We start from the raw sequence: 24,393 nt of genomic DNA on the forward strand, positions 1-24,393 counted from the left end.
GCCCCGCTCCCACCTTTCTTCAGCACGCTCCCATCCCCACCCCCTGGTTCCAGGCGCCGCCCCACCCTTTCTGCAGCCCCAGCCCCACCCCCTGAGGCCAGGCCCCACCCCTCACCTACTCCACCAGTCAGCCCTGCCCCTGTCTGTCCCCTCCCTTGCTCTAGCCCCTCCCCCCTCCCCCGCTACTTTCTGGTACTGTCCCCCCCACCCCCAGGCCCTGACGCACCTCACACAGCAGCCCTGACTCTTGCAGATTCAGGAGGCAGCACAGGAACAGCTGTGGGGGGCAGGGAGCACTGCAGCTGGTGGAGGGGAGGGGGGGGTCCCAGTCCCGACGCCCCACCCAGACTCTTAGGCTCCCCTCTACCCTTTCCCCATCCTGGGAGGCCCTGAGGCAGCCTGGGACAGAGAGGGTTCACACTTTGAGAAAAGACGGCCCCAACGGCCCACCTGGGGGTCCCCCTGCCCAGGCCCCTCCTGGAGGGAAGCTCTGGGACACTGCCCTTGCAGGCATACCTGGAACTGTCTCCTCCACCTCTGCCCTGGCTCAGTCTGGAGCTTCTGCCCCGAGGGTGCCTTCCTTGAACCCACAAGCCCAGGACAGGTGCTCCCCCAAGGTCGAAGTCCCTACACACATCCCCCAGTGCCTACCCATTCTGCCTCCTCGTCTAGGGTGTGGGCTGCTGGGCACCTGGCACATAGCAGGTGTTCAGAAACAGCCGATGAAAGGATGAGTGAAAGGATGAGGTCTGTATTAATCAGCTCAACCTGGCAAACTCACCCCAAGCCCCCTCGCAGGTTCCCCGGGGCCCTTGGGAATCACCTCCACCCCAGGGTGTGGCCCTTCTCCCACTTTCCTTCCCCTCTGTTGCTTGGCACCTGCTTCTTCTGCAAAGGCCCAAACTCTGCTCAGGGGCACCCAGAGGAGGCCACGGGGGGTGGGTAGGCGGAGTGGCTCTGGGCCCACCCCATACTCACGTTGGTGATCACCCTCAGTTTCTTAATGTAGGAGGCCTCTGTGTGCAGGAGCTCCCACACCGCCTCCTGCTGGTGGCACTGCCGCCGGGTCAGCTTCTGTGGGAAGGGCAGGGTGTCTCCAGGAGCCCCGGCGCGTGCCGGGATGGCCGGAGCAGGCGGAGAAGGGTGAGCGGCCCTGCACGCAACCTTTTTCCCAGCTGAGACACAGGGGTCCCCCAAGTTCTGGGCCAGCCACATTTTCACCTCGCCTGAGTTCCTCCAAAGCGGGTTAATGGTGAGAGCAGCCTGGCAGGGCTGTCCCGTGGAACATCCCGTCACCCTAGGAAGGGCCCTGTGGAGTAGGGGGATAACGTCCCCCTTTCCCTGAGGGGGGAGGGGAAGGCCACGGGCGGCACCCACCTCGTGCCCATCGATGAGCTCCCGCCAGCTGTCCTCCAGCCGCAGGCAGGCGTCGTCCTCGTCCTCCTCTTCGTCACCTTCCTCCTCCCACGAGTCGTGGTCAAAGCACAGCCTCCGGGGCAGCCTGGGCAGCCCGAAGAGGCTGTAGGCATGCAGCTTGCCCTCCAGCTGCTCCAGTTTGTCCACTTCCTGAAAGCAGGCCTGTGGTCAGGGTCAGGAGTCAAGGCCAGCCAGCTGCCCTGCCCCAGGGCCCACGCGCCCACATACCCGGCCGAAGGCGCTGGTGCTGGGGCCTGAGCTGAAGAAGCCGCTGAAGCGACTGGCCGCCCGGTTCTTCCAGCTGTCACTGCCGCCACTGCTGCTGCTGCTGCCACTACTGCTGCCGCTGGGCAGAGAGCAGCTGGAGGGCGCCGGGGGCTCCTGCCCAGGGACGCTCGCCTCCCCCAGGAACTCCGACATGTTCTTGCGTCGGCGGCCAGGGGCCTGGCCGGGGAGCAGGCGTCAGGGTGGGTTTCCGGGACCTTGGCCAGCCTGGGAGGCAGGAGGGTCTCTGCACGCCCCCGCACCCTGGGGCGCCGCCTCTCCTGAGACCTACACGTGCTCTGGGGGCTGGAAGGCCCAGACAGACGCAGCTGGATCCCCCTCCTGCCTGCCGCCCCAGCCAGCAGCGTGAAGCGGGTGGGGAGAACACGCAGAGTCACACACACGCTCGGATGCACTCAGCAGCCCAGATCCAAGTGGATCCCCGACACACACTCATGAACACAACCAGTGACACACAAAGTCTCACTCCCCACGCAATGTCTGCTTAGACACACATACACACACACAGGGTCCTCGGGTACAAGCAGACTCTCAGAGACGAGGCCCATCACCGTGGGGTATGGTTAGATCCAGAGAGGGCCCCGTATCCTCAAGGCCAGCCCCATTTCCCAGAAGCGGAAAGTAAAGCCCCCAGAGGGAGCAGCGAGGCGCCCAGGTGACCTCTCCTCTGGCCCCTCCCCGTCCCCAGCCCCGACACAGCCCCTCCTCACCAGGATGTCCAGGCTCTCCCGGCGGCTCTGCGGGTCCACGCGCTCCTGGGTGGGGGGCCCGGCCCCAGCTGGCCGCAGGATTGGCAGACTCAGGGACTTGGAGTCCTTCACCCCCTGCTCTACCTTCCCTTCGTCCCCTGGCTTGGCTGGGGTGGCATCAGGGACAAGTAGAGGTCCTCAACGCCCAGGCCCAGTGGAGAAGGGGGCCCCAGTACCCTCTCCCCCAAGGATCCAAACCAAGGCCTGGCTGCCCTCCCCTGAAGCCCCGCCCTGCCAACGCCTGGCACTGCCGCCCAGCAGAGACACCTGTATGGTAATGAGCTTGCTCAAGGCTGTGGCCAATGGGAACCTGAGCCTGGGAAGAAGCACCCTCCCCAAGGGACCCAGCCATGCCCCAGATACCCGGCCCATCTAGTCATCTGCTCACCTTTGACCCGCAGGTAGTGTCCCCCGAACCTGTAGGCCTCAAAGGTGAGGGACAGGGGCGTGTTGGACTGGTCCAGGTAGATATCCACTTTGCCCAGCGCAATGCCTTTCCTTTCAAATACTGGCAGCAGCACCTCCCTGCCCGGGACAGGAGGTGCGTGTGTGCTGGGGGCAGTCACGTGAACCTCCACCCCGTCCACAGCCCCAGCGCCACCCCGCCCACCCAAAGGAAAAGGGAGACACCCAGGGGATCACACACAGGTCCGTGCGCACACACACACCTGCCCACAGAGGTTCACACGCTCCTGCGTGCGTCTACACACGAGACAACACGCCCCTGCCCTCACATGTTCACGTCTACACACCAGGGCAGACAGACACCGTTGCATGTCCGTCCACACCCGTTCACCCCCGCAGGACTGGGCCACGCGCAGGGGCTGGGATACAAACACGGCACCCCGGCCCTCACTGCACATGGGTGGGGTGCCCACAGGTGGGGGACATGCTTGTTCACAGGCCACCACACGGACACACACAGTCACACCTGCAGGAGGCCACACCTGCCCCCCAGCCCCGTTCTCCCCACCAAGCCCTACCCCAGCGACTTCTTCTTCATGGCTGGCACGATCTCTGTCTCGATATCCACGTTCAGGTCAAATTTCAGCGTGAAGCACTCCTTGCTTGGGTCCTAACAGGACAGGGGTCTCAGTTCCGCACCCCTCGCCCCCTAGCCTCCCCACCCCAGGGTTCCGGATGGGAACCCCAGCAGGGAAGTGAACGCAGGGGTCTCCCAGCCCTCTTCTGCCCCAGGGAGGCACCCGGCATCCCTCCGTGGAGGCAGGAGCTCCTGGAGCATCCCCCACCTGGGCTAAGGTAAGCAGGACCGGGCTACAGGGCTGGGGGGCGAGGGAGGCACACGCTCACTCCAGGCCCCATCCCTGGTCCTGGAACTTAGAGCAGACGGGCCCAGCCTCAGGAACGGAAAGGGCCCGGGAGGGGCAGAGGCTGTGGGCGCCTGCTCTGCCAGCCTGGGGGCTCCTTACATCTGTGTGTCTCCTCCAGGCTTTCTTCTTGGAGAGCTTCAGGCCTGTGCTCTTCCGGTCCCTGCAGGGAAGCCGGTGAGGGCAGAGGTTGGAGGCGTGGGTGGGCCCTCACCAGGGTGGGATATGGGCGGGCCCCAGCTGGCTGCCCACCCGTTGCTGGCCCTAGGTGACCAGGTAACTCAGGTTCGCTCAGGCAAGCCAGGACTCACGAGGGGCTGTTCGCCCTCTGGTGGCCGACCCGGGAGTCACACCCAGCGGTACCTCATCAGGTAGAGTCTGATCCCAGAAGCCCTGGAGGCCCACCCTCCAGGAATCCGGGCAGCAGCAGGGGCCCGGCGGGGTCTCCAGTCAGCTCTTCTGAAGCCTCTTGTCCCTGGCTCTGTGATCTGAGACCCAGCCTTGGGACCCCCCAGGTGTCTGCCGTGCCCACCAACCCCTCACCTACCCCTTGCCGTCCACAGAGCTCTCCTCCTCCTCCTCCACGTCCACTGCAGGGCTGGTGCGCGGGGGGCATGACCGGGTGGACACATTCCGAGCCAGGACAGAGCCTTCGGTGTAAAGTGGGAGTGGGGTTGTGCCCGCTCCCTCCCTGGCCCCCTCCTTAGCCTTCCAACACGGCCGACTCCAGAGGGACCAGGGCCTGCTACCGACCTTCGGACCCCACCCCAAACTAGCCAAGGCCCCTCAGTTCCGTGAGGGGAGGGACTCAGTCACTGCTTATCATTTATCCACCCCCAGGCTCAAAAAGACACAAGGGCCCTGGGATGACACCCCGGGTGATGCCCTGCCCCCAGTACAAGTCCGCCTCAGTTTACCCATCTATTAACTAGGGATAAAGACGCCCTGCCTCTGGGATTGCTGCAGGAAGGAACCCAAGTCCATGGCTCTTTCTTGCAGGCGTCCCCTCCCCCACCACGGTGACCACACCCAAAGTCCCAGGAGGCCCTGGCAGAGGGGACGAGGCCTTTGGTCCCTCTGACCCGCTGGGAAAGGAGACCAGAGCCACCCCAGCACAGCCAGTTGGCGGTAGGCCTGGGCCAGGTCCCTGTTCAGCAGGAGGGGTTTCTTGTTTCCTGCTGCAAGTTCCTTCCGACCTGCCCATCCCCAACCCACCCACTGCTCACTGGCTGCCTGGCTGGAGGATCTGCCCAGAGATCCCCTGCCCTGAGGACAAGAGGGAAGGGGACCTTCTCCGTGCTGGGCCGGGCAGGCACAGAGGCGGGGGCAGCTGTGGGAGGTGCAGACCCATCGAGAAGGACCCGGCACCTGGTGGAGACAGACCTGCCTTCGAGCTGGGCCGGTCCCCAACTTTTTCTCTTGTTAAAAAACTTGTGGAACAAAAGGGACGGGAGTGGACTTGGGTTTCATCGTTTACAGTCAACTCGTGTCCTTCTGATGGCCCTGTCGTGATGCCGACAGTTAGCAGGACACTGCGCCCCCAGGCAGGGAGCTCTGGGGGCTGGGCCCCCTCCCTGTGCTCACCTTGGGGGGGCAGGTCGAAGCGGACGTGCCCATCATAATGCATGGCGCTGTGGAACTTGCTGTCACAGGCCTCGCAGAGGCTGAGGGGGCCCCGGCGGTGCAGCTGCTGGCAGTCGGCGTGGTGGCATACCTGTGAGGGGAAGGATGGGGTGGTGGGGTGGACCCAGACCACTGCAGTACACGGGGCTCCTGGCCCCTACGGGGGCGACTCTTCAGGTCCAACCATCCACGCCCCACAGAGCGCCCATCAAATGCTTCCCGAGCACCTACTAGGTGTCCATTCTGGGAGATGCAGAGAAAGCAAAGCCCTGCCCGCAAGGAATGCGATGCCAAAGGGGAGATTTCAAGTAGGTAACCACGAGGCGGGTGCTACCAGGGCCTCTTCCAGAGCGCAGGCAGAAAGGGCACCAAAAAGTGGAGCTGGGGAGGACATTTGGTTTGCTCAACTCATTGTCTGAAACAGAATGCCTCCCCCTCCTCCCTGCCCAGGGCCTCTGCCCTCAATTCTATGACCTGTGTGGCCCCCGAACAGCTGACCCCGCCTGGATTTCTAAGTTAGGGTGTGAAGGGGGTTATGGAGGAGTCAGGGAATGGTGTTGGCCTCTGGGTGCCTATGTGGTACCCACAGGCCGTTGCTTAGTGACAGCATCCCAGACTTACCCAATCGCACCAGGCTACTCTCATCCCCACCACCATGGATGACTGTCCTATCTTCTCCATCCCCCAACCCTCCCTAACTCACTCCCCACCAACCCAACTGCCTACTTTTCTAGGGGAACAGAAGCCATCAGAAGGCGGTCCACGCGCTCCTACCACCACGTCCACCCACCTGCCCCGGGCTGCAGGGGCTTTGCCCTGCTCCAATCCCAGGCCAGCCTTCCACCGAGACCCCCCTCTCCAGCCTAAGAACGGGGACCCCGCTCAGCATTCATCCCTCTCACCGGATCATTCCCACGGGCAAACCAACCTGTTTCTCTCCTTCCCTTTACAGCTAAACTCACCCCTTCCTGTTCTTTCCTCCCATTACCCTCTATTTTCTTTCTCCCTGACTTTTTGTTTCAAAATATTTCAAACCTGCAGAAAGTTATAAGAATAGTACAATGACATCCATACACCCTTCTGGCTTCCCCAGTTGTTCACATTTGGCGCAATGGCTCATGACCCCCCTTCCCCTGGGGAGGAAATCATGACACCACCTGAGAACACAGACCTGCTCGTGCAAAACCCCAACACAACTGTCACACTTGGGAAACTGAGCGATGATACTTAGTCCACCTAGAGTCTACCTTGGCATTTTCCCAACTGTCTAAATAATGTCCTTTATAGATTTTTTTTCCCACATGGGATCCAATCAAGGTTCACACATACATTTGGTTTTGTCTGTTTATCCCTTTAAGAATGAATGCCCAGGGACTTCCCTGGTGGCGCAGTGGATAAGACTCCACGCTCCCAATGCAGGGGGCCCGCGTTCGATCCCTGGTCAGGGAACTAGATCCCACACGCATGCCACACCTAAGAGTTCGCATGCCACAACTAAGGAGCCCGTGTGCCGCAACTAAGGAGCCTGCCCGCCACAACTAAGGAGCCCACATGCTGCAACTAAGGAGCTGGCAAGCCGCAACTAAAGAGCCCACCTGCCACAACTAAGCCCCGGTGCAACCAAATAAATAAATAAACATTTAAAAAAAAAAAAAAAGAATGAATGCCCAGGACTTCCCTGGTGGTCTAGTAGTTGAGAATCCGCCTTCCAATGCAGGGGACGCGGGTTCGATCCCTGGTCAGGGAACTAAGATCCCACATGCCGCGGGGCAACTAAGCCGGCATGCCACAACTGAGACCTGATGAGCCAAAAATAAATAAATAAATAAATATTAAAAAAAAAAAAGAATGAACGCCCTAGTTTTTTGCCCCCGTCTTTCATGACACTGACATATTTGAAGCAGCCAGGCCAGCAGTCTGGCAGAAAGGTCCTCCACGTGGACTTGTCTGGAGGTCTGGGATAGTTTCAGGCTGAGCATTTGGGCCAGGACGCCAGAGAGTGGACTGTGTCCTCCTCAGTGTGCCCTGGCGTCAGATCATCTGGGGATCTCGCTGTACTTTGTAAAGTCGCATTCTCTCTTTGTAATGAGGAAGTCATATCGGGGTGACACTTTGAGATACTCTGCTCCCCTGCAATCGCACACTCCAGGGCTTTAGCCCTTGTTGATGGCTTTTGCCTAAATCAATTATTACTACGATGGCTGCAACTGGAGATTTTCTAATTCTTCCATTTTCCCTCAGACCCTCTCCCATCAAGCTTTGGCCCCCTCCCCAACTCACTCTTCTCAGGTCCCCAATGATGTCCACGCTTCTGAGTCCTCTCGTCTGTTCTCCCAGGACCCAGCATTTGACACAGGTGGTCTCTCGGGAACCATTTCTTCCTCAGCCCCCAGGACCCGTGCTCTGCTGGTTCCCTCCCCTCTCAGTCCCTTTGCCTGCTTCCTGATCTCTCGCCATCCGTGGACCCCTTCTCATTTTATCCACATCCACCCTCCAGTGACTCAGTCAGTCTCATGGGGCAGGCTCCCACAGTGAACTCTCCAGTCGGGACCAAGCATCTCAAACTTAAAACATCTGCACAGGGACTTCCCTGGTGGCGCAGTGGTTAAGAATCCACCTGCCAATGGAGCCCTGGTCTGGGAGGATCCCACGTGCCTCGGAGCAACTAAGCCCATGCGCCACAACTACTGAGCCTGCTCTCTAGAGCCCGCAAGCCACAACTACTGAGCCCACGTGCCACAACTACTGAAGCCCGCGCACCTAGAGCCCGTGCTCCGCAACAAGAGAAACCACTGCAACGAGAAGCCCACGCACTGCAACGAGGAGTAGCCCCCGCTCGCGCAGAACTAGAGAAAGCCTGCGCGCAGCAACGAAAACCCAACCCAGACAAAAATAAATACATTTATAAAAAAAATAGGGCTTCCCTGGTGGCGCAGTGGTTGAGAGTCTGCCTGCCAGTGCAGGGGACACGGGTTCGAGCCCTGGTCTGGGAGGATCCCACGTGCCGCGGAGCTACTGGACCCGTGAGCCACGACTGCTGAGCCTGCGCGTCTGGAGCCTGTGCTCCGCAACGAGAGAGGCCGCGACGGTGGGAGGCCCGCGCACCGCGATGAGGAGTGGCCCCCGCTCGCCACAACTAGAGAAAGCCCTCGCACAGAAACGAAGACCCAACACAGCCAAAAATAAATTGATTAATTAATTAAAAAATAAAAAAAAATAAAAAAAAAATAAAACGTCTGCATGAGCTCCTGAACTTTTCCACGCAGCTCCGTCCATCTCAATTACTAGCAACGCCTTCCGGGTGTGGTGATGTTATGGGTTGAATTGCGTCCCTCAAAAAGACAGGTTCGGTCCTAACCCCCAGCACCACAGAACGTGACCTTATTGGAAAGACGGGCATTGCAGATGTCATTCGTTAAGTTGAGGTCATACTGGGGTCTGCAATCATACAGCATAGAGTATGGAGTAATCGTATGACTACTGTCCTTAAAAGAAGAGGAGAATAGACACAGAGATGGGACACACAGGGAGAAGGCCATGTGACAACAGAGGCAGCAACAAGACTGATGCATCTACGAGCCAAGGAATACTGAGAGGCTCCTAGACGTGCCAGAAGCTGTGAGAAGCAAGGAAGGGTCCTACCCTGGAGACTTCAGCGGGAGCACAGCCTGCCCACACCTTAATTTCAGACTTCTGGCCTCAGAACTGAGAGAACAAACTTCTGTTGTTCTAAAGCCACCCTGATTTGTTACGGCAGCCCCAGGAAAAGAATACATTAGGCCAAACACCTTGGGGTCACCCGTGATCTTTCTGTTATTCCCCAACTCAGGCAAACACTTCTGCGGGCTCCACCCTTAATATCCGTAGCTTCAACCCGGCCACCCTCTCCAGGCCACCTCAGGCCCCGGCCCCAGCCCCCATGGCCTCTTAGCAGGGTGACAAGGCCTCAGAGCTGGTCTCCCTGCTTCCGCCCTTGACCCCAGTCTGCTCTCCGTGAGCGGCCACAGTGGACCCAGGTCAAAGAGGAGTCACACGTACCTCCTCAAAACCCCGCAGCGGCTCCCCATCTCCTGCCGAGGCTGGTGACCTCAGGGGCCTCCGGTCCTGCTCTCCCATCCTGGCTCTGTCCACTGCGCCCACTGCCTCCCGCCTTCTGACATGCTTCTTCGGACGTGCTCCACCGCTGAGCCTTGGCTTCTGCTAATCCCTCAGCCTGAAATGCTTTTCCTCAGACGCTGAGATAACCAGCCGCCTCCCTTCCTGCAGACCTTCACTCAAAAGTCCTCATCTCACCCTTCTAAGGTTTCATTCCTCCGCGCTCCCGGTCACCCCCTCCACCCCGCCGCCCTTCTCTCCTTCAGGCTTCCCACTGGTGGACAGTCTGTGTGCTTGACTTTGTTGCCTCCACACCGCCAGCACTACAAGGACAGCAATTTTGGCCCGTCGGGTTTGCTGCCTGGTCGCCAGTCCTAGCCGCTCAATAAATACTGGTTCAATTATTAAGTAGCGTGATGGAGGATCACTGGAGATCTTGGCTGGAGAGAGCCCGATCAGAGATTTTCAAGATGACAGATAGGGTGAGGATGGGTTAGACAGCAGAGAAAGTGGCCCGAGAGAGGAGGAAAGAGGGAACTGAAAAAGTCTGATCATTGATAACGTGGTCCTCATGTGCCTGGGGCTGCACTGGGGGGCTCCTCATCTCAGAAGGTAGGGGCTATGATTGTCTGTACTTTACAGATGAGGAAAGTGAGGCTCAGAGTGGTTAAGTAACTTGTCTAAGGTCACACAGCCAGTGGAATCAGGACTTGAACCCAGGGTATGTAGCTTCAGAGCCCACATTTTCTCCACATTCACACCATCTCTTGGGTAGTGGAGAAGGGAGAGAGGAGTGGGGGAGGCTGCCTTCGGGTCAGCCTTGGGGGCTAAGGAGACAAGAGGAAATCAATTATATTGAATAGTTTTATGGTTGCTGTTTTGGCTCTTGTGTCCCTTCCACTCCTCCATCACACAGAAAGGGAACATGGACACAGAAATGACAGCTGGCAGGGGGCAGACTACAGAAGCCACTTGCTCCAGGGGGCGCTGGCTTCTGGGGGGCTGGGCCCTGGGCAGTATGGCCCATATTCCCGATGGCAGCCTGGGCACCAGGCGCCCCGCACTTCCACACCCTTCTTGAGGGGTCTTCAAGTGTGTTCTTGGTGCTGGAGGCAAGGGTGAGGGGCACTATAAGCAGAGCAGCTGTTTCTATCTTCACTTGATCTACTGCTAAAGTGTGAGGACTCCCCTGGCGATCCAGTGATTAAGACTCCGCGCTTCCACTGCAGGGGGCACAGGTTCAATCCCTGGTCGGGGAACTAAGATCCTGCATGCCGCATGGTGTGGCCAAAAGATTAAACAAACAAACCAAAACATTTTTTTAAAAGTGTGAAAACCCCTATTCTCCTCCATGGCTCTGCCCCCCACCCTCTGGCATCCCCAGGGCACTTCTGACAGACGGCCTAGCTTTGCAGATGCTGGGACCCACGGCCATGAGCATCGCCTCTTGACAACAAATCTGGGGAAAGCACTTGTCTTTTCCTCCCAGGAGTCCCACAGCCTGCCAGCTCGGCAGCCCTCTCGCCCTCTGTGTCCAGCCTGGCAGCCAGGCTGGCACAGGTGCCCCCCTGACCCCTTCCAGGCCTCTCGCCATTTCCCTGACAGCTTCATTTTTCTGGTTCCAGGCTTGGCATTGGGCAGTGGGACTGCGGACCTACCAGCTGCCCAGGCCCTGGTCTCACAGTGGGTGGGGGGGTGACATGGCAGGAGCCATGCTAGGTTGTAAGGGTTTGCGGGGGGGGGGGGTCTCTGGGACCCTTACGGCCCAAGTCCCTGGTTCTGTGCCACAATCTCGTTTTTAAACCAATCCAGTATATAGATGGCAGATTTCACAAAGATTCACTCTTTAAGGCAGATTTAGCATTCAACAAATATTTATCAAGCACCTACTATGTACCCTGCCCTGCAAAGACACTGGGGCTTGAGAGACTCGGGAATATTCATTTCCCAGCACCGTGGTGGGCCTTGTTTAACTCCGCCACAGTTTCTCCTTCTCCTCTTGCTACTACTGTTACTACCAGACACTAATGCTAATAATAACGATGGGAACCCGGCTGGTGGCTGACCCCCTCTGCTCCCATCCTCCCAGCAGCCCCCAGGCTCAGGGACATCGGGGATGTGAGTCAGGCCCAGGATCGGAAGCAGGTGAGTATTCAGCAGGTTTGGTTGAGGATGAAGCTCCGAGAACCCCCAGCCCAACTGGGAGGCGGAGGCTCGGGTGGGCAGAGCCCACACTGTTTGCTCCCCACCCCTTCTCTCACCTCCACCCCCTCCAGGGTTGGGGGTCTCCCCAGCACTATAGCAGGGCAGCCCCCTCCCAAAGCCAGACCCTCGGGCCTCTTCTCTCAGACCCAGGGTCTACTCCCCACCTCCTTGCTGCCCACCACGCCCACCCTCTGAGGGCAACAGCACCCCAGCCAGCCAGAGACGGATAGCAGGGTCCGGGACCAAACGTTCCCAGGACTCAGCCAAAGAGGGGCGAGCCCACCAGATGGAACAGCCAGGTCACGCTGCATCTCCAAAGGCAAAGAATGGACCACAATTTTACAAATAACAGGGGGCCGGGCCCTTTGGGGAGCATGGTCTAGGCTGATCCCCACAGGGATGGGGGCACAAGAAGTCAGTCTTCCCTGTCACACCAGGGTGTTGGCCAGAGGCAGGAGTAGGAGGGGTGTGGGCAGGGCCTGGGCAGAGGAAGGAAAGGGGGAGGGGTGGCCCAGTCCAGGGCCTGGGACCCACAGGTGTGTCCGGAGTCAGCCCCAGACACAAAAGGCCAGGCGCTGGCGGTCTCCTCCGCTGCCTGGCACCCTTGGTGCCGGGGTGGGGGACACATCCCAGGCCCCCAGCCCCTCATCGCCCCCCGCACACCCGCGGTGTGCACCCGGGGCAGGGGTCTCGGCCGCCGCCTGCCCATCCGCTTCAAGACGCGCGCGGACGAGGGCGCGCGCACCCGCCCCGGCCTCCCCGCCCGGCCCCCCGCTCCCCTACCTGGCCTTCCCCGTGGCGGCCGCGACCCCCCGCCCAGCCGGGCTCGGAGTCCCCGGAGGGCAGCCCGGGGCTCGGCCTAGAGGCCGCGCGGCGCCCGGAGACGCCGGGTCCCGTCCCCATGGCGGCCGGAGGAAGCGGCGGTCTGCGCCGCCCGCCGGACAAAGCGCGGAGCCCCGCTTCCTGCCATTGTGCGGCCGCGCCCGCCCGCTGAGCGCGCCGGGACCCCGGGGGCGGGGAACACCCACCCTCCCGCCCGCAGCCCGGCTCTGACCCCCAGCCCAAAGGTCCCGGGCTCAGAGGGTCCCTCCCGGGCCTCCTCCTTCCTCCAGGGGAGCTCCTTGGATGCTGGGGGCAGGGGGCCCGCCGGTGACACACGCCCTCGCCTTGACTGCGGAATCCCGGCCCCCGCCCAGTCCCGCGGGCGCCCCACTCTGCTCACACCTCCATCCCGACCCCAACGCAAACGGCTGGGGCACAGGAGATCCCTCCCGGCCGAAAGGGCATCTCAGTCCCCTCCCTCCAGCCCTGGGGACCCCCGCCCCAGAGCCTCAGCCCGGGGGACCTCTTCCCCCTCCCCCGAGGGAGCTCCCTTAATACTGGCGGCAGAAAAGGGGGGACCGGACCAGGGACACATCCCCCTCCGGGTCCTCAGACCCCGATCCCTGTCCAGCCCCGAGGACATCTGTCTCCGCTCTGACCACCGACTTCCCCGCCTCAGCCACCCCCGGCGCTCAGAGGCCCTCCTGAGGGTCATCTTAGTGCCCACCCACAATCCAAGAGACCCCCGCCTCAGAGCCTGAGCCCGGGGGGGCCCCCGCTCCCACTGCCCAGGCCAGTGGTGCTGGCAGAGGAGCAGAGGGGCGCCGGTGACCACAGGTGGAGGCGGCGGGCGGAAGGCAGGCGCGCGGGGCAGAGAGGGTGGTCCTTGGGGAGCATCCAGGAGCGGAGTGAGACGGGGCTGTCGCGGAAAACCCCGCAGCCCAACTCAGCTTTCTGTGAGGCCCCTGCTGCTGCGGGCTGGTCCCTCCGGGCCAGGGGCCACGCGGGATTCCGGGTGCCCTACCGCCAGGGGGCGCTCATCAGAGACTGGCGAGGACGCCGACCAGGATTGGGGTGTGGTGCCGGGGTCCCCACTGTAGGTTGTCAAAGCGCTTTTACACTCATTCCCGGGAGGCGGAGGCGGGCACTGTTATCTTCATTCATCGCGTGGCGGATAAAGTGAGGGGAAAGTCCACAGGCAGGACTGACACCCAGACTTTTGACTCTGGGGTTCTGGAATGGCCTCCCTGGGGAACTCCTCAGGACCCATGGGGGAGGGGGACATGCTGTCATCAGCCCCCCCATCCCCTAGTCAGCTCCCCCTCAATCTGGTTCTGGGTGGAAAGAGGGTGGGAGAGCAGCAATTTATTCGGGCCAGGAGCTTTAGAGGACCCCCTCTGCTCCCAAATCCTGAGCCATCCACTGTCCACACCACTGGCAGATCTCTTGTAAACTAAAGCCTGCTCATGTCACTCCCCCACAAACCCTCCTGTGGCTTCCCATCTTGCTTAAAATAAAATCCCAACTGTGGCCTGGCTCCTACCGTGCCTTCTGGCCAGTTCCACAGGGTGGTCCGCCATGCTGGCTTCCTTCATCCCTACAACTCACCAAGCTCAGAGCCTGCACCTCTGCATTCTCTGTCTGGGACGCAATGTGCCCCTGATCTTCCAACAGCTGGCACTGGGCCCCACCTTAACTGCTACCTCTCAAGGAGGCCTTCACCCTTCTCTCAAAATAAATAGCCCCTTACCCTGAAACTCTCAAACCCCTTACATTGAATCATTCCCTCCGAAGCAGCTATTACTACCTGATATTATTTTATTTCTTTGTTCACTTCTTGATTATCACTTTTCCCTGCTAGACTATCCTCTCCAGTGGCCAGGAGTCTTGGCTGTCTGGCCCACGCTTCATCCTCGGCACTTAGAATAGTCCTGGCCACCACAGGTGCTCCGTGCAGACTAGATGATAAATGGATGAATGAAAGCGGAGGAAGGGGCTTCATGCCAGAGAAGGCCACTGAGACCTGAAAGGTCTTGGCCAGGATGTCCCTTTCTGTGGCCAACAGTCAACAAAGCTTTCCCCACTGCCTGTCCACAGGTTCTCTCCTTCCTCCTAGCATCCATGACCTTGGCTTGCTGGCCCCAGGCAGGTCAGTTTCCACCTCAAAGCTTGGAGGTGTTGCACATGCCCCCTGCCCCTGCTGCTGCCCCCCCCCGGCCAGCCGCGGAGCAGTCCCAAGTGCCCAGGCCTGTGCCAAGTCCTGTTCACTCTTCTAAAAGACCATAAGGAGGAAACACTGGTACTACCCCCATTCAACAGACAAAGAAACTGAGGTTCAGAAAGGTAAAGTGACTTGTACTAACAGCAGATGCCCACTGGACCACTACCCATGTGCCTCAGGCACAGGGAAGGCATGGGGACATGAAGACCAGCCAAGTGGTGGTTTGGGCAGCAAGGTCTTGAGGCCTACCCCCTTGGGGACAGGGCAGATCCCCAAGCGCACTGGCCTGGGGTAACCAGGTTGCATCAAGTGGAGACCATCAGGGCTGGGCCAGGACAGGTCACCAGAGGTCACCTGAGTGACCAGGTTCTGGCCACCCTGAATCATGCTCCTGCTTGGGTCCTCCATCCAGGGCTGGGGCTGCTCCTTAGAAGGCCAGGGCCCTGCTGCCCCAGAGCCAAGAGTGCAGGGTCAAGGAACCTGCAGAGCAAGGGAGGAAAGGCACCCCAGGCCCCTGCACCAGGGGACGGAGGGAGGAGGCCTCAGCAGGCTCTGAGGTTCCCACCTCCTCTCTACACGAGACAGCTGAAATGGCCCATGCGCAGGCCCAAAAGGTCCCGGCCCCTGACTCCCTGGGGAGGGGGCCCCTCCCCAGCCCAGCCGCAGCTCCAGGCTCATGAGTCAGGACTGGCTTGTTGAAACTGATACCCAGAAACCAGATGCTGGGGCTGATGAATAATGGAGTCGCCAAGGCAGGAGCCCCCCTCCCACTCCCGCCCAGCACCACCTCCCCAGCCCCAGAAAAGCAGAGGCCTGTGGGCATCCCCTCCCCCACAATGGGCTGGGGCCCCAGCCTGGTCTGCAGTGGGAGAGGGAGCTCCTTGTCTAGGAGAGGTCACAGGTCTGGGCCAAGGTCTGGAGCCAGTTCTGTGCTCCGTCCACAGGAGACTGGCCTAGAACCAGGAGGTGGGGCTCCCTGGCCAGGGGGACACCCCTGCCCAGGGGCTCCCTACCTGAGCTAAGCTCCCCTGGGAGCCTACCAGCCCCAGGGCCCCAGCTGGTACTTTGGAAATCCAGGGGCGGAGGCTGCACGCGTGGGCATGTTGCCCGGCGGGGAGCCAGCTCTGCCAGGCTGCTCTCCTGCTCCCAATGGCCCACCTGGCTCCTCCCTTCCCCTAGGCCTGGGCCTCACCCCTCATCCTTGGGTTCTGGGGTCCCCCTGGACGCAGAGCCTGCCCTACGGCCCTGCCCTGTGCCGGGCAGATGGCAGGGGTGTAGAGAACCTCTCTGCGGGCCAGCCCTCCTGCACCAGCTGCAGAAGCCAGCAAGGCCCCTTCCTCCCCAGGGAGCTGACCAGCTGGGACTGGTCGGTGCTAGGGGGAGAAGGAAGGCTGTGGTCCATGAACTTCACCTCCTGCCCAGCCCCTGCACAGATATGCCAGATCCTGGAGCCAGGACCCCGGCGTGGCAGGCTGTGCCCTTCTCCTGGCGCCTCTTTCCTCAGAGCCACACAAAAGGCTCCTTGGGAGGGAGTGGGGCAGAGAGCACAGGCCCGGGTTGCGGGAGACCTGCTTCTGGGGCCCAGCTACCCCTCTGCCCTTCCCCACCTGTGTGAAGAGGGCACTGGCCAGTTCTCTAGAATTTTCTATCTAGGGATGGCTGCTGGGTCCTATTGTGTGCCTGGACTCTGGCAAAGGGGCAGAGGAATAGTGAAATCCTCCTAGAGCTCCCCAAACCTGGGGAAGGCAATGGAGGAATCTGTAGGGCCCGGGGCCCCCTGGGCCTCCACGTCCTCAGTCTTTCATCAAGGTGGGCCAGGGCCTCTCCTGGCTTCATGGGTCCTGTCCCTCTGCCCTTCCCCCTAGCGGGGATCAGGCTTGGCCCAGGCTGCCTGAGGTGCAGACTCTCACGCCCCCTGCCGGCCTCGAGAGGGCTTTCCGCCTGGGACCGACTCGGACGCCCAGATGGGGCAAGGTCGCCGAAACCGCCCAACCAAGCCGCGCCAAAGCCCCTTCAGATCCCCTCGCCCCACCAGCAGCCCTCACACCAGGGCTGGGGCCCTGCAGACTCCTCACGATCATGTCTCCCAGCCGACCGCACCCTAGAGTCACTGTGGGGGCGGGCGCTGGAGCCCATTCCACCCTCAAGTAAGCGGAGGTGGGGCCAGTGGCGCCCATCGACACCCACCTGCTGGCCTAGGACTGTGCGGGACCCTCCACCCAGGGTTCTGTCCATTCATTCAGGGAGAGTCTTGGCGCCCGGACCCACCCCCGTCCGGACCCCAGCTTCCCCGTGAGACTCACCTAGGGACAAGGGTCTCCTCCCCAGTGGCTGGGGCTCGGGCCAAGGCTGCCAAAGCTCCGACGGGCCCGCAGGGAGAATGGGACCGGAGCCGCCGGGCGGGCTCGGTCCGCTCTGCGCCAGCTATGGGCGCCGGGCGTAGGGGAATTACGGTAGGCCGGCGCGGGCGCTACCACCTGGGCGGGCCGGGACGTACCATCGGCGCGCCCGGCTGAGACGGGGGAGGGTCTGCGGTCCCGGGAAGGGCCCGGCGCCCCACCCGGCGGCCCAGGGGGGTGGCAGGAGGGCCGGCCGGCGCTTGGAGCTAATCTAGGGTCCGCGCTGTGGACAGAGGGGAGGAGGCGCTTGTCACTGTTTCCGAGGGGCCTGCCCTTTACAGACCTGCGGAAAGCTCAAAGTCTGTAGTCTTTAACCTGGGCTTGAAGACCCGAGCTCGGTCGCCCCCGACTAGGGCCCGCGGCGGGACGCTGCCCCCCGGGGTCCAGGCGGGGGGACCCGCAGGCCCAGCCCGTCCCGGGAATCGCCCCAAGCCAGGCTCGCTTCCGCTGGATTCTGAACGGCGCCCTCCACGGCGCCTGAGAAACGGGCCCGCCTTGCTCCGTGCCTCCCTCTTTTTTCCTGGCCCACGCCTAGCAGGTCCTGAAAAAGGGGGCCATTCTGCCCTTTGGTGGTTCCCAGCATCTTGAGTTTAGAATAACTCTGTGCTCAGGACTGGAGGTGGAGATAGTGTCTGGGGACACAGGGATCCCACTGAGAAGGCAGGCCACCCAGCCCCAAGCACACCTCCCTGCTTCCCTAATTACCGAAGCTAGCAGACGGGCGTGGTTGGGCTGGGACCCCCGTGGGAGCCTCCGGGTTCAGGCCTACCTGCATTTTCCCAATTCTAGACCACCTCCATCAGGCCCCTCACCAGGCCTGGGCCTCCAGGCTGCTGGAGCCCCCTCCTAATGGGAGCTACCCTCCTCGTCAGCACTGACCTTCCTGGGCCTGGTCCACACCAGAGCAACTCGTCTCCGCCAGGTAGCATGAGGTGGGTCCTCTGTCTCTGCCTCTTGGGCACCCCGGGCTTTCACCTTCTCCCCTCCAAATTACTTAGCCAAAGCCCCCAAATTCCCCTTGCGTTGCTCCGCTGGTCCTGCCCCATTCTCCAGCTGCACACTGGACTGCCCCCTGTCTACAGCTGACTAGCATCTCCACAGACCAGCCACCTCCAGAGATCCCCAGAATCTGGCCATTCTCAAGGGCACCCTGGCTGGCCTCCTACCTCTTACCCCCAAAGCATTGCCCAGGAGAATAGGTCACTCCCTCTCCCATTATTCACTACATCCTGCCCATTCTTTCTCCACAAGGACCTCAGATCCACCCCTTCCTCTGCCCTGTGGCCACTGGTCTTCATCTGACAACCCCTCCCCTAGACACACACACCACCCCTCCCGACTCATCCCTGCCACCTCACAGCCCACTGTTAAGCTGGAAGAGAGCTCTGAAGTCATCAAATTGAATCTCCACTCTCTCTGCTTAAATACTTCTAGGGATGGGGTACTCACTATCTATGTGCATCAGGGAACAGCTTCAGCTGTTGGAAACTCTTGCCTATACTGAACCAAAGCTCACCTCCCTGCCAGGCCCCTTGGGACCCATGCAGAAAAACTCACCTCCCTTTCCTCCTGACAGTTCCTTAGAAATGGTAGGCTCTGAGGACAGACAAACCTGGTTGAGTTCTGGCCTTGCCTGGTCAAGTCATTGCACCTCCCTGCTTCTCAGTGTCTTGTCTCTAAAATGGAGATGGGGTGGTCCCTACTGCACAGGGTGGGGGGGAGGACTAGATGAGGTCCCCGTGGTGAGGCACTAAAGCAGGGCCTGGCACATAGTAGGTGCTGAGTAAATGGTGGCTGCTAGAACTAATACCTTTAAGGATGATGCCCTAGGGTCCCATCTCCAGGATAAACACCCCCAAGTCTTCTGTCCCCTCAAATGTGGTCCCCTAGGCCAGTGTCAGCCCTCCTCCATGTCCCCTTCTGACCCGAGGTGCCCTGTACAGACTTTCATCAGAGTGCCCAGCTCAAGGGAGCCCAGACTCTGCCCTGTGGTTAACTTGCAGCAGGGCGGGGTCACCCACTGTGTCATCACCCGGCCCCCTGGGACAGAGGGAGCAAACACTTCCTCCGTCTCCCCGACAGGACACCTGCCCTGGGAACTGGACAGATGTGCAATAAACATTTGTCTGGCTGGGTGGGGTTGGCTGGGGTCTGGGATGGAACCCAAGGAGGTCTCAGATCTCAGGGAGGGGAAGGAGGACACGCGCGAAGTCTAGGGGTTTCTCTCCCCCTGCAAGGAAGATGGACACGTGGTTGCAGATAGCATCCTCTTGAACACCTGCAGCAAGCCACACTGTGCTAAGCAGTTCGCATGTCAGCCCTCTTTTTCATCCTTGTTGCAACTTGAGAAGCCTCAGTTTCCAGATGAGGAAACTGAGGCTCAAAGAGGTATAGTGACTTGCCCAGGGTCACGCAGCGGGAAAGGGGTGGGCTGTGACCCTGGAGCTCCCAGGTATGGGCTACTCTATACATCTTCATCCTGGGGAAGGGTAGGGACACAACTTCCCTCCGGTGATCCCCAAGGCAGGTAATCCAGACACCTCACCTGGACATCAGGGTGTTCCCTCTTCAGCTTTGCCTCCCTTTCCCCATCCCCTCCTCAGCCCTGCTCACTCCTTACATCCTCAGAAAGCCTCCTGGCTCACTCAGCTTTCTTCCAGCTCAATATCCCCTCATTTCTCTCGACACCAGCAGCCTCCTCCAGGAAGCCCATCCTGGTTATCCCCATCCCTCTAGAGTGAACTCCAGGGACAGGAGGTAGGGGTGGGGTGGCTGATTCATCTCAAAAGCCCCAGCACCCAGGAGAGGCTCAAATAAAACCTCAAGGGTGGGGCTTCCCTGGTGGCACAGTGGTTAAGAATCCGCCTGCCAATGCAGGAGACACGGGTTTGAGCCCTGGTCCAGGAAGATCCCACATGCCGCGCAGCAACTAAGCCCGTGTGCCACAACTACTGAGCCTGAGTTCTAGAGCCCGCGAGCCACAACTACTGAAGCCCATGCACCTAGAGCCCAGGCTCCGCAACAAGAGAAGCCACCGCAATGAGAAGCCCGCGCACCGCAATGAGGAGTAGCCCCCGCTCGCCGCAACTAGAGAAAGCCCGCGCGCAACAAAGACCCAAGCGCAACAAAGACCCAACGCAGCCAAAAATATAAATAAATAAATAAATAAATAAATAAGCAAACAAAAAAAACCCCCTCAAGGGTGGGCCTGGAAGCGGAAGGGTCCAGCTCTGTTGGAAGATGGCCCTTCCCCAGGGTAGCCTGGGGGGCCAGTTTGACAAACCCAAGTCCTCACTTCCCTCCTCCTCCCAGTGGGGCTGGGATGCAGCTCCGGGAGGGCAGAACCTTTGTTCCCTGGAGATCTCCAGGGCCTAGAACCAGGCCTGGCACAGCAGGTGCTTAAAGCTGATTTGGTGAATGAATGAATGACGTCATCTCCTTCAGAAAGCTAGTCACATCCTGCTAGCCGTTCCTCGAATGGCTGGGGAGGAGAGTGAGAACGATGCTCTCCGTCTCACTCCAGGCCAAGCTGTGCCAGTCGTGCTGTGTGATGTGGGCAAGTTCCTTTGTCTCTCTGAGCCTCAGTTTCCTTACGTTTCACGTGGGAATAATAATAATGCTTTTCTTCTGAGGTTCTCTCGAGGGTTCAGTGAGACAAGCATGAGGGCCTAACAACCTGCCTGGTGGTTATTATTATCACCAACAATAGGATATTCTGGAACTTCCCTGGCAGTCCAGTGGTTGGGACACCGCGCTTCCACTGCAGGGGGCACGGGTTCGATCTCTGGTCGGGGAACTAAGATCCTATGTGCACACGGTGCGGCCAGAAAATAGAAAACAACAACAATAGGATATTCTTCGCTCCTCTTTCTCACCAAACCTGGGTGTCATTCACCTCCTCTCACCCTCTGCTCCAGCCTGCTCATACCCTTGGCAAGACCTGCCTCCCACCCCTTCTCTCCTGCCTCTGCACTTCTGCCTGTGGCAGTCCCCCCTTCCTGGAGGGCCCTTGCCTTCTGCTCTGCCTATCCACGTTTTCACTTCCACCAGAGGCCACCTCCTCCGGGATGTCCTCCCTGACTAGCCCTTCTCCCTCTGATGGCTCAGGCATCCTTGTCCCCCAAGTCTGTGTCATTTGTCCCAGAGTGGGTCCCACCAGTGATAGGACTTGGGCTCTCCCCCTGCAGGCTGGGTGACCCTCTGGCTGCTGATGCCAATGTCAGCCATGCTGAGTTGCAGGCAGCCCAGGGCTGGGACCTGGAAGCTGCAGAGGACCCACACATGCTCTGACACCAGCTCTCATCTCACAGGCCTCACCCCTGGCCCTTCCTGCGGCAGCTTGTGGGCCTGCCCCAGGAGGAGCAGCTGCCCACAGGAGAGGCTGGGACAGTGTGGCCTGGCCCCCTTTGTCACCCCTGCGGGTCAGGCAGAGGGCCCAAGGCTTTGCAGGCCCCTGGCAGGATGTAACTGAGGATAACTGAGGCCAGTTTGTTGCCAGGAGCCCCCATCTAGGGGAGAGGCAACCAGCCAACATCAGAGCCCCGATGCCAGGCACCATTCGTGCCAGCAGATTGCATCTGACATCACAGCCACCCCCTTGCCTGGTGACCACGGCAACTGGAAGCCTCCCCCTCCTCTCCCCGCCCGCGGAACAGTCCTCCACGTTCCTTCTAACCGTGGTCTTCCTGTGCAGAATGTGAGCGCGTGTGTCTGGATGGACGGGGGTAACAGGGTGGCATTTTTAATTTCCTGCAGCTGGCAGAGCTGAGCCACACAGTGGTTAGGAACAGGGCTCTGGCACCATACAGATCTGGGTTCCGGGTTCAAATCTCAGCTCTACCACATCCTAGTGATATGTTCTTAGGTGGGCTGCTACCTCTCAACTATAGATGAGAATAATGACAGGACAGATGTCAGAAGGCCAGAGGGAGGAGACAGGGTCCGCAGTGCCCACAGTGAGTTGTGGCAGTTACAACTATTGTCACTCAGATGCGTGCTGGGAGGGGCCAAACCTGGGTTCAAACCCTTGCTTGGTCTCTCCTGAGCTGTGGGGCCTCCTCCAAGTCACAGGACCTCTCTGAACCTTGGTATCTTCATCTGGAAAACAGGGCAACGACCGACGCCTTCCCAGCAGAGCTGCCACAGCACAGAAGGCACAGAGTCCAGCATGAACCAGGCAGAAGTGCCCCGCCGTCTCTGTTATCCTTATCCCTCTTGTTTTGTCCACTCGTAGCTCCCAAGTCCTGACACTCCATGACCAGTTGGTCCCTTCTTCCCTTTGTCATCCCCAGGCCCACAGTCACTATCACAAAGTCCCAAAGTGTCCCTGACCCCTGCCCAGGCCTGAAGAGTGGCCTGGTGCCCCAGGAAGAGTGCCCGTTGGGCACTGGAACGGAACCTTGGTGGGGGGCGCGGGGGGGGTGTCCCTTCTTGCTGATTCTCAGTTTCCTCATCCGTGACATAGAGTGGCAGCTCCTGTCACCTCAGGGCTGTAAGGACTGCAGTGCAGGAAAGGGCTCTGGGGCACCCCTGCTCCAGCAGCCCTTGCAGAAGTCCCCCCCGCCCCACTGTTTCTGAACCAGGGTCAGCCCCTCTGCCTCCTAAACCAGCCACCCTATGGCCCTGCCCACCCCTGAACCCACACGACCCTGTAGCCAGGCCAGCTGCACCCCTGCCAGGGCCCTGTGGATTTCCGGGCCTGGACAGAGAGAGCGGTTAGAGCCCTGTCCCCTCTGCCCCCAGCTGCTCCCAGGCCCTCCAGCCGCCCTACCTTAGCCGCCCGCCCCTTGTCCATGCAGTCGGGGTTCTGACAGCACAGCCCCTTCTCTTCAGCCAGGCTCCGGTCTTCTGCAAAGGAGAGAAGAGGGTTACTAGTCGGGCGGGGCCCAGGGAGGGTGCGCCCCAGGCGGGGGCACCCAGGCTCCCCAGGGCCCCAGGAGCCTCCTGACCAGAGGATGGGTGGGGCCATCTCCTCAATGCACCCTTCAAAGGAGGGCAGTGTCCCTTTCTCTTTTAAATGCCAACTTATCTGCATGGGAATCTGTTAGCAGAGCCCTTTTCTTGTAGCAGCTCCCCAGGGAAAGTATCCAGATTCCAGGGGGAGAAAACGTCTTTGGAAATGAGCAGCTCCCTCTCTCTGTACCACTAGTCTGGGGAGGGGGATGGCTCAGTGACCTTGGGGCCCCAGGGTTCCTGGGGGATCCCTGCAAGACTGCGGGGGGAAGGGGGATGCCAGGGGCCCAAGATCCCTTCCTACCCCTGTCCTCCACATCGCTGCCTCTATTGATGGTCTCCCCCGCAGAAGCCTGGGGTGGTCCCCCTCACCCGCTGTCCGTCTTTGACCCAGAATTTGGTCCCCTCCAAGCTAGCTGCCTCTCTTCCTGGGGCGCAGCAGCGGAGGGGGCAAGGAAGGGGGAAGAAGAGGCTGCCCGCCCCGGTCAGCTTGCAGGGCCAGGGGAAGGGGTGATGAAGCGCGCCCCGACACGGGGCACAGTTTGGACCCCCGCAGCCCTGATTCCGAGACCGGCGTCTACCTCCCACCGCGAGCAGGCCTTCCCCAAAGGAGGCGGCAGGCTGAGCCCCCGCCTGCCGAGGGGAAGGAGCTGGCCCTGCCCTCCCATTGATCCTCCCCCGCCCCAAACTCCCCGGCCTGCCCGCGATGCCCCTCGCCCGCGCCCCTCCCCGAGCCGGCGCGGAGGCGGCCAGGCCCGCCGGCCTGCATGGCGAGGCCCGGCCGGGGGGCCCGCACTCACCCATGGAAGAGGCGCCGGGAGGCTGGGAACGCGGGCGGTGCGGGGGCCGCCGCGGGCCGGCCGGGGGCGAGCGCAACGGCGGCGTGGGGCGGACGCCGGCCGAGCGCCGGGGGAGAGGCCGGAGCGCCGCGGCCGCGGGACCCTCTGCGGCTAGAGGCGGGGCGGGGCAGGTGGGCGGTGGGAGGAGCCGAGCGGCGGCCCCGCCTGCGGAGGGCGGGACTCCGCGCCCCGCCCCCTGCGCCCCTCCGACTGGACCCCCGCTGGGCAGAGCCTGCCCCCGGGCGCGGGGCATCTGCCAGGAGGAAGCGACCCATCCTCCCTCCCCGAAACTGGAGCCTCCCCCTCCTCTCTGAAAAGTCGTGGGTGTGACCAAAGGCCATCCCTCCGCCCCCCAGCTCCCTCAGCCTGCCAGCCACCTCAAAAGAAAACACCTCTGTTTTTGATGTGGTCCGGAGACATTTTCTCAGTCTCCTGGAAAGTGGGAAGAAGGCATTTTAG

At 60.8% G+C, this 24,393-nt stretch overlaps 1 protein-coding gene across 8 annotated transcripts in view; it reads right to left on the reverse strand.

Annotated features, from left to right (window-relative positions):
• Positions 1–23,949, reverse strand: part of PLEKHG5 (pleckstrin homology and RhoGEF domain containing G5) — a 29,029-nt gene extending 5,080 nt beyond the window's left edge. For 3 of the 8 annotated variants that reach the window (XM_036832943.1, XM_036832923.1, XM_036832933.1), the window contains exons 1-11: positions 12,485–12,604; positions 5,363–5,492; positions 4,326–4,428; positions 3,881–3,941; positions 3,434–3,525; positions 2,839–2,975; positions 2,412–2,557; positions 1,645–1,860; positions 1,378–1,566; positions 979–1,074; positions 227–277 (exon numbers count right to left, since the gene is read on the reverse strand). In XM_036832943.1, the coding sequence (XP_036688838.1) occupies positions 227–277; positions 979–1,074; positions 1,378–1,566; positions 1,645–1,860; positions 2,412–2,557; positions 2,839–2,975; positions 3,434–3,525; positions 3,881–3,941; positions 4,326–4,428; positions 5,363–5,492; positions 12,485–12,604 (1,341 nt within the window). Of the gene's footprint in view, positions 1–226; positions 278–978; positions 1,075–1,377; positions 1,567–1,644; positions 1,861–2,411; positions 2,558–2,838; positions 2,976–3,433; positions 3,526–3,880; positions 3,942–4,325; positions 4,429–5,362; positions 5,493–12,484; positions 12,605–17,047; positions 17,167–18,022; positions 18,102–22,913; positions 22,991–23,895 lie in introns of those variants that run through there. The other 5 variants (XM_036832953.1, XM_036832989.1, XM_036832980.1 and 2 more) reach the window with 4 other exon arrangements.
• Positions 23,950–24,393: the final 444 nt, after the last annotated feature.

This window comes from Balaenoptera musculus, chromosome 1, assembly GCF_009873245.2.
Source record: "Balaenoptera musculus isolate JJ_BM4_2016_0621 chromosome 1, mBalMus1.pri.v3, whole genome shotgun sequence".
NCBI classification, from domain to species: Eukaryota; Metazoa; Chordata; class Mammalia; order Artiodactyla; family Balaenopteridae; genus Balaenoptera; species Balaenoptera musculus.